General features: G+C 37.1%; 1 protein-coding gene across 2 annotated transcripts; it reads left to right on the top strand.

Moving 5' to 3' along the window:
* The first annotated feature begins 476 nt into the window (after window positions 1-476).
* LOC103405697 (phosphatidylinositol 3,4,5-trisphosphate 3-phosphatase and protein-tyrosine-phosphatase PTEN2A) lies at window positions 477-7,472 on the top strand. Of its 2 annotated transcripts, none has more exons than XM_008344723.4 (13): window positions 477-744; window positions 1,660-2,157; window positions 2,357-2,458; window positions 2,547-2,603; window positions 3,331-3,396; window positions 4,262-4,438; window positions 4,568-4,654; window positions 4,772-4,836; window positions 4,919-4,995; window positions 5,560-5,606; window positions 5,736-5,866; window positions 5,961-6,030; window positions 6,654-7,472. In XM_008344723.4, the coding sequence occupies exons 2-13, from the start codon at window positions 1,738-1,740 to the stop codon at window positions 7,191-7,193; spliced, it is 1,839 nt and encodes a 612-aa protein (XP_008342945.3). In that variant the 5' UTR covers window positions 477-744; window positions 1,660-1,737; the 3' UTR covers window positions 7,194-7,472. The 2 variants fall into 2 exon arrangements, with proteins under 2 accessions (XP_008342945.3, XP_008342946.3); XM_008344724.4 differs by having other exon boundaries at window positions 607-744; window positions 1,642-2,157.
* The last annotated feature ends 1,988 nt before the right edge of the window (window positions 7,473-9,460 follow it).

Consider the following 9,460-nt stretch of genomic DNA (forward strand, 5'->3'; position numbering starts at 1 on the left):
TTAGTTGTATGCTCTAAACACATTCCATAATTGCATAATTATTGTATTTAAATTTACAAGTATTGTCTATATTTATTATTTCTCATGCATCCTAATATGGCTTCGTCACCTTCGGGTATCGGCCAACATGTGCCTACCCTGGTATTTACAGAATATCAGGGTCGGGCATGTCAAAAATGGCCCATACATGTCAATTTCCTTTGTATAATTAGTATTTTTGTACAAGGTATTTCAATAATCATATTAATTCTCATTCCGATTCAAGTGAATTAGTAAACAAATTATATAGAATTTTTACCATTTCTACTCCAATTTCAAAAAGTTTAGGTAAACAACTTTAACAATAATCTGATTTTGTCTCTTTCTCAATTCAACTCTCCCACAATTCAATTATTTTCATTTTAATTACTACGAATTTATAGCAAGAGAAACAATGAAAAATACAAAAAGGCATCGCTCATCCTACTGTTTAATTCCCTTGGAGGTGACGATCTAACCGAAGATCCTCATCCACATCAGACAGTCAAACCCAGATCACCACCGTCGATCACGTTGACCCAAACCCAAAGCACGTGAAAATGATACAGCGCAAGGACCTTGCAAACCCTCCTGATTACCAACATCCTCTCCCTCTCTCTCTCTCTCTCTCTCTCTCTCTCTCCCCCCTGCCAAACCCTAGACAGGCTTTGAGTTCACTGGTGTGAGATCCTCGACGCTTCTAAATTCTCGGGGCTGTTCATCTCGGTGAGATTGGATCCTATTCGTCGATCTCAGTTTCCTTTAATTTCTCAATTATCTCCCGTTTTCTTGTTCTTAGTTAGTATTTTCGATTTATTTCATATTTTTTGCCATTCAATTTATCTCTCTGTATTTTTGGTTGCCGAGTTTGTGATCTTTCAGTTTAAATTATCCGAAAGAATCTGATTGTTTGGTAATTTAAATTATTCGAAATAATCTGAAATTGCAATAAATTTAGGAATTTTTGTGCTTGAATTGGCAACATTGTCTATGAGGGATGATAAGCTGAAGTCTATTTTGATTCGGTTTAAGTTTTCGAAGGGCGATGGTGTTAGACTGTGATTGTACCTAGCAATGGAACAATGGTTCTTATTTGATGAATAATAGGCTTTGGTTTTGGCGGTTGGTTTGGGGAGGGCAATAACTCTTGGAAATGTAGCAGCTATGAAGCGGTTGTTTAAATTTGGGGAGAACCCTGTAAGAGTTGATATTTGTTATGGGTTTTTTTTTCTTTCTTCTAATTGGAATCGCTTTTTGTTTCTGACATTTATTTTATAGTTAAGATATTTTTACATCTTCAGAGCAACTAGGGTCGTGTCTTTTTTCTTCTTGTGGTCTTTCTTGTCATATGAATTTGTGGATTGATAGTTGATTGGTGGATCATCAGTTCGATGGTATTAAATAGTAAGCGGTTCAGCTTTATGTAACTGATCGACAATCCATTTTGCTTTTTCTCCTGTTGTATCCCATGGACAGAATAGGAATGACTAGAAATTGAGGACAGAAAACACAAAATCATTGGCATGTGTTGGTTTTTTCATATATACTATTGGTTGAAAGAAAAGTTCCATGCTTTTTATTCATTCTTTTGTCTTTTAATAATTCTTATGTCTGTATTTGAAGTTGTTATTGCAATTTCAGCCACAGAAGGTATCTCGTATGTTGGGTTTGTAACTATTTTCAATCTCTCATTCTCCACACGATCTCTGGGGTAATACAATGGATGCAGAACCTGCTGACTCCTCACCTGCACCTCCAGTTAATGCTCCCGAATCACAACCTCCTCCTGCCACAGACTCTGGATCAGATTCTCATGGTGCACCAACTAAGCAATCTTCTGGCTTGTCATCATGGGCCAAAAATCTGAAACTTCATCAGCCATTGGCACCAACGCAGGACAGCTCTCAGTCTGGGAATAGTGGACAATCGAGTTTTTCACGCTTTACTAGTGGGTTAGGATTGCGTTTGTCTCCAAAAGCTCCGCCATCAGATGATATTTCAAATGAAAGTCCAACAACTCTGCAACCTGGTTTTATTGGAACAATTACGAAAGGGATAGTTGACTCTTCTAAGAGTGCAGTGAAAGCTGTTCAGGTTAAAGCCAGGCATGTTGTCTCTCAAAACAAACGAAGATACCAGGTTGGTCTCCTGTGTTGTTGATTTCTTGCTGATGTCGTCTTCTGTAATTATATCTTCTTACAGTCAAGTAGAGGGGTCATACACGGCTTTACTTTTGCTTCCTCTCCCTGTGGTTTCTATCATTCCTAAACAGGACATCTCCACTTGATATGGTTTTTTTAATCATTTGTAGAACCTCAAGTTTCTGCGTTTTATACAGGAAGGAGGATTTGATTTGGACATGACTTATATTACGGAGAATATAATTGCCATGGGATTCCCTGCTGGTGATATGAGCTCTGGTTTTTTCGGATATGTTGAGGTTAGCAAGTTATATACTCTGCTTCCACCTTCATGTATCCTATTTCTTTGTATCACCAAAACTCAGTTTAGTTAATTATGTAATGCAGGGGTTCTACAGAAATCATATGGAAGAAGTGATTAAGTTCTTTGAAACTCATCATAAGGTAATAATACATTTTGGTTGATGGTATATACATTTTTATTTGGATAGCATTATTAAAATCCTCTTAATGGTTAATGTTCGTTGAGTATTCCACTTATTGCCTCATGGCGATCCCATGATAACATTTCTAAGTATATTTGGGCACTTAATAAATCTCTCTCTCTCTCTCTCGCTCTCTCTCTCTCTCTCTCTCTCTCTCTCTCTCTCTCTCTCTCTCTCTCTCTCTCTCTCCCCATCTCCTGCTCTCCCTCCCTCCTTTCTTAAAAGGCTCTTCATCTGCCTACCTCGAAGTGGGTGCTTCTCTTGTGCATTTAGTATCTTTTTACTAAGGAGAATCACAGAGTCTCCAATTAGTACCGTTTTTTTTTTTTATTTATATGGATTACCTACTTGAAAATTTTAAGAGATGGAGATATATTTTTTGTGTGTAAAACAGTTTTGAGCTAAATTCACCTTTTGTTTAACTTACTTTTTCCAATGAGAATCTCATGATCTTTTTGCTTCGTGGTATATAAATTTTAATCACTCAACACTTAGGCAGACACGCACAGCCAAAGCATAGTGTGTTATTACTGACTGGAACTGCTTTGAGTTATTTCATATGGTTTAAACAGATGTTAGATACTGTTTCCATAACTTTCCTCATAGAGTGGCTGCATTGCACCCTTTCTTGATTTACTCTGTTGTTTAAAGAAATGTTTGAGTATCTTACCCTGGAGTATATGCAGGACAAGTACAAAGTATATAACCTTTGTTCTGAAAGGCTTTATGATGCGTCATTATTTGAAGGAAAGGTGAGTCATGATTTGTCACTTATGGTTGTGTTAATGACTTTTATTTAAACCATTCAAATTAGTGATCTGAACTGCGACAGCCCTGACTTTCAAGCATGGCTTAGTTTATTATTGTGCTTGAAAAATCATTGCATGTAACTAGAACTCTCCTCAGTACCCTGTCGTTGAGAAAACGTTTACACTTCCCTCTTGGTAGATCCTCCATAGGAAAAACAAGTTAACAACAATTTAGCTTGAATTAATGATTTTACTATACAATCAATCTATTTTCCAATTTGTTGAGAGAATGAAATCATTTATTCAGATGTTAATCATAGGAAACAGCTCTTTTCCTGGGCTGCTCGAGATATTTTACATCTGATATACAATGTACTATTTGGATCTTAGTGCATAATCATATTAATAATAAATGTATTGTGCTAAGGGAAATAAATTTTGATGGTATTGGAATATTGAGAACATAGGCTAGGTTTGTAGAATCCCCATAAAAGTTACCTTGATGAGTCCATTTTGTTCACAAGATTCAAGAACAAAACCATAGGTTCAGTTCCATGGAGGCTAGAAAAAACAGAAGTGACCAGTCCTTTATGGTTAGGTTACAACTCAATGTTCTTATGGAACTCCACATTTATGTTATATTCTTACAGATCTGTTATAGAAGTTTTAAAGTTTTTGGCATCAACTTTTCCTACTTTGACGCAAGGAATGTTGCGTTGTTACTTCATCGAATATAACCTTTCCATTGAAATAAAATAAAATTAAAGGCTAAACTAAGCTAATTGCATGGGCTGTTTTGGCAATTGTAATTGTCCTTATAGTGGTTTTCCTACAGTTTTCTATATTTGATTTATCATTTTGTCTGCAGGTGGCTAGTTTCCCATTTGATGACCATAATTGTCCGCCAATTCATCTAATAACATTATTTTGTCGAAGTGCTTATGCATGGCTGAAAGAGGATATTGAGAATGTTGTGGTTGTGCATTGCAAGGCCGGAATGGCAAGAACAGGACTGATGATTTCCAGTCTTCTCCTATACTTAAAGGTAAGTTTCTTCATAGTATTTTTTTTTGGAAGATGTGAAGACGAATCTCATGCAAAAATGAGTTAGTGTATCAATATCATATTGTATTTTGCTTAGTTCTTATTTTAGACTTATTCTCCGTCTCTCCAGTTCTTTCCGACCGCTGAGGAGTCTATTGACTACTACAACCAGAAACGATGCTTTGATGGAAAAGGGCTTGTTCTGCCGAGTCAGATTGTTAGTAGTATTTGCTATATTGTCTTTGAGTACTACATATTCTTGGTATCTCACTTGTCTTTCTAACATCATACCTGTTGGGCTAATTCGTTGTTGTTTTTTTTTTTTTTTTTCCAGAGGTACGTTAAATATTTTGAACGTATCTTAACATACTTCAACGGTGAAAACCCACCTGGGCGCAGGTATACTTCTGGCTCTATATCCCTGTTGTGGTATATTTTATATTACACATTGACGCTGAGAATTTTTTTGCATCATATGCAGGTGCATGCTTAGGGGATTTCGGCTTCATAGGTGCCCATACTGGATCAGGCCCTCCATTACTGTATCTGATCATAACGGTGTGTTGCAGCATCCTTGCTCTGTCTGTTTCCAACCTTCACTTTCCTATTCTGTCCAAGGATGATTCTTTCCACACCCAAAATACATCTGTTATAATTACCTTTGTCTGCTTAGGGTTATCTGCTATAGAAATCTCTCGCTGCACTAGTTCTTTATTCAAGTAATTTTGCAATTGTTGAATCTTAAAAGATGTCTTAACACCAGCAGATTCTTGACTTTTTTTTCCTTACTAAATAGTAAATAATATACCTCAAAACTCTGAAAATTTTATTATATGAATGTTGGATGTTTGAGAAAAAAAAAATGAGAGTAAAAGAACCAATTAATCAATGAGCTCATAACCCTATTCAGAGCTAGCTTGGAGCTGAGCTCAATGTTTATCTATGATGCAAATTGGAAGCATGTGTATCCATTTTGATTGTGTTGAACTATGTCGTACTAATGCCTGCAGAAACTCAAAAGCTTGAAAAGCATGTTAAATAGAGTTTTAAGTCTGCATAGTTTGAATATCATGCTTATTGGCTTATTATCATGCTGATAGTTTTGCTTTGATACTTCCTCAGGTGTTCTCTTCTCCACAAAAGAACATCCTAGAACAAAAGGTCTTTCGGTAGGTTTTTCTCTTGATAACTATTAGATACAAGTTTCATCCATGGTTCTGTCTTAATTCCGTTTGTTATTTTCAGCTTTCTTCTGTCATTTTTCTAATTTGGGTTTTGGATATACATTATATCTACAGCCAGAAGATTATTGGTTTTCTGCTCCAAAGAAGGGTGTAATGGTCTTTGCCCTGCCAGGGGAACTTGGTTTGACAGAGTTAGTTGGGGACTTCAAAGTCCATTTTCATGATCGTCAAGGAGATTTTTACTGGTTTGGAATCTTCCTCCCCATTCGTTTATGCTTTGTGTGACTTGGAACTGATTCTTTTATGTTTTAATATTGTTATTGTTATTTTTACTTCCAGCTGGCTGAACACAACAATGACAGAAAATAGAAAAGTTTTAACCAACAATGATCTCGATGGGTTTGACAAGGTATATCTTTTGTTACTATGCAACTTTATTTCCATGTAATTTTTTGCACTTACAGAACGCAAAACCTTGGAAACTCATCATTGTTGGCCCAGAACTTGGTTTGAACTCAGGATCGTTGAACATATTTGGATTGTATTTGCTTTACAATATGCCTCAGAACCTGGATAAACTAATAGATAGCGGGGTGGGTTTTAAGGTTGGTTTAGATCAGAAGTTTTGATGTGGAAAAAGTGCCTTGGGGAAGTTTTTCTATTCATTATATATTGAAGATAAACAAGATCTTTTGGCTGAACAAACTAAGCTAGTACACATTAAGAATGGTGCACACTCGTTTCATTGTCACTGTACTTTTGGCGCTTATTATCTCACTCCTCGTGACGGATTGAGAGAAATAGCTTGGAGCTTTCAAATAGTTGAGATGGTATCTCGAAGAGACTCATAGGACTCAGTCTGCTTGTCCTTATTCTTTGAAAAATTCCATTTTCTATGCTTGGTACAGAGGCACACGTATCACCCGCATTCTCTCATAAATGATTATTTTCTAAAAATCACTGGTTAACTTATCCTTTTTTTTTTAATTATCAATATTTGGTTAACTTGACTGTAATGGTGGGCTTCTGCAGAGAAAACTTCCTTCCCCAGGGTTTCAGGTTGAGGTGGTTTTAGTGGATTATAGCGGCAATGTTCCTACGACACCTAATACTGAAACTTCTGCTAAGAAACCAGATGAAAGCTCAGGTACCAAACCTTCCTCGGATGAGGGAGGTGCAGCTGCTGCTCCACAAGAAAGTAAAAGCCCCGGAAGTCAAGACAAGGATGATGTGTTCTCAGATAGTGAGGCAGAGGAAGGTGGCTCTGCTAAGAGCCGGCAAGCAGAAGCAACTTCTCCACCCACAGGTGTACCTGTGGCCAGTACCAGCACCAGTTCCGAGTCTGATACCAAACCAGATCAAATTTCAAGTTTAACAAATGTGACCAAGCAAGTTTCTATTGGAAACACGGACTCCAAACAGGGAGCTGCTGCTAGTGAGCCTAAAAGTTCTGTTAGTGGTGGAAATGCCCCAGGCCTTGAGGCTTCGAGCACAGAAAGTGAATTTAAGGCAATGGCTGCTGATGCCTCCGTTTTCTCGTTTGGAGATGACGAGGACTCTGAAAGTGAGTAAACAAGGGGGGTGCGTCTCGGGCTGGGAAAATCTGTACATAATATGGTTTGCAAGCATTTTAAGTCCACCAGTTGCTGATACTAGGTCATCATCAACCATCCGTTCCGTTTGTAGTTGAAAGTACGTTTCTGGTAAGTGGATTAAGAAAGCAAAAGGTTTCTTTGAAGATGCGAATAATTGACATCGAACTGTGATGGGGATTTGTTGGAATTCATTTTATTGTTTGTAAAGGAAGAGATAAGAAAACCTGTAAAATATCATTTCGTGCTTTCTGGCGTATACTTTCGGTTTCAAGGTTTTATCAATCCATTTGATATATATTCAGGCCTGGTTTAGGAACAAGGGTTGGATTATCTTTAGTAAACTAACTAGTAGGATAATTTACACTATAAACTCATCTAAAACTATGGGGAGGGGATTCAAACACGGGACGTTAGATGCAAAAGCAAATATTCTTAACCAATTGTGTTACAACCAAGGAAGAAAATATCGGTAATATCGGAAATATCGGTAGTCCGAAAACACGGAAATATCGATGGAAATATCGGGATAATATCGATATCGATAAAAAGTACATGGAAACCACGGAAATTGTAAGAAAAACTTGGAAATTTTTATTGAAACTTTGCAGGATGTTTATTTAGTCAATTATCTATTAGTTTATCACAAAAAATTGGAAGGAAATACATTGCATGATAGATTTAACATTATCAAGTTGATTATATAGCGAGCTGACAAACATTGTGAGTGTAGAAAATATGTAGTAATTAATGAAAGAAGTCTAAACACACCATAATCATTTATATATAATGAATTAGTACAATATTTTACACTTTATACATTGCATGGTAAGATACATGAGTGACTTAGTACCACATAGAGTTCCTATGAGGTTCAAAATTTTGACTATCTTCATCATCTCTATGTGTAGAGTGAGTGTATTGTGAAGAGTAGTTATCAAATGATAAATCCCCAAAATAATTTTGCATGTAATTGTTAACATGCTACCCATATGGATCTGAGATTGGTTGACCTTGTCCATAAGCAAAATCATTTGAAGATTGAGTCTCGGATTGTTTCCATGAGTCGCTCGATTCCATCCCAAAAGGAATGGGATATGAAGGGTAGGGAAATGGTTAGTTATGAGTATTACCATAGTTACTACTTCCCACTCCAATAGAGTCCGAAGTTCTAGATAACGAGTCATCTTCTTGACTTGACAAAATCCCCTTGCCTCTTTCTCTGCGAGTATAGTCCTTCCCTATGGCACCAATTCCTGGTCCTGCCCGCCTACTGCCATGGTCATCATCCTGTGTTGCATGCGTGAAGTTTGCCTCACCAGTGAAGGGGCTTATAAATCCGGGAGGTGGTCCATAATAGTTTCCATATCCACCACCTCTACCTCCAGCTCCACTATGTCCTTCATCATTCCCACCTCCAGTGGTAGGTGAGTCTCCTGATCTTGTACTAGAGCTATCATTAGTATCAGCACGATGTTATGGTTGTGTAGGATTGGAAGAAGGTGGAATTCCAGTGTTTCTTGGTCTTGGGCACAAAAGTTCTTCCAAAGAGTCAGCGCTGCTACATCCCACCTCATCCTCTAATACTCTTTCTACATTTATCCCTTCATTACGTGCTTCTTCAGCAACTCTGGGAGCTGGGTTGCCTTCATCATCATCATCATCTAAATGAAGAGGTCTAATCCATTGAAAAAGTTGGTTACCCTCTGTATCATCATCTTCACCAACAATATCAAACACATCTAGTGGGTCACCACGGTCGACATGATCTATTTCTGCTTCCTTATCTCGAATTTGAAGCTTCATGTTGTAGTAGCAATAAACTAATTTTTCCAAGCTACTATGAGCCAACTTATTTCTTTGCTTTGTGTGTATGAGTGCAAATGTGCTCCAATTTCTTTCACAAGCAGATGAGGAAGCTGTTTGTGATAATACTTTGATTGCTAACTTTCTCACAGTTGGTGCATCGGTCCCATACATGATCCACCATTCAGCTACAATGAAAAACAATGTTGATAAGCCTAATAACTCCAACAAATTCTATTATAACCTTATAGTGAAATATGTTTATACTCACTAGGAGACATATTTGTTCGAGTAGCAACTGATGTTGGTTCTCCAAAAGTTCTTCTTGCATCTTTAAACCATGTTAGCTGAATTCAATAAATTGTGTTAGTTTAATCCAACAAGGTAATTATTATAATTTAAGTAATTGTGTACCTCATTTCCAAATTGGCCAACTGCTGG

The sequence above is a fragment of the Malus domestica genome, chromosome 05 (assembly GCF_042453785.1).
Source record: "Malus domestica chromosome 05, GDT2T_hap1".
NCBI classification, from domain to species: domain Eukaryota; kingdom Viridiplantae; phylum Streptophyta; class Magnoliopsida; order Rosales; family Rosaceae; genus Malus; species Malus domestica.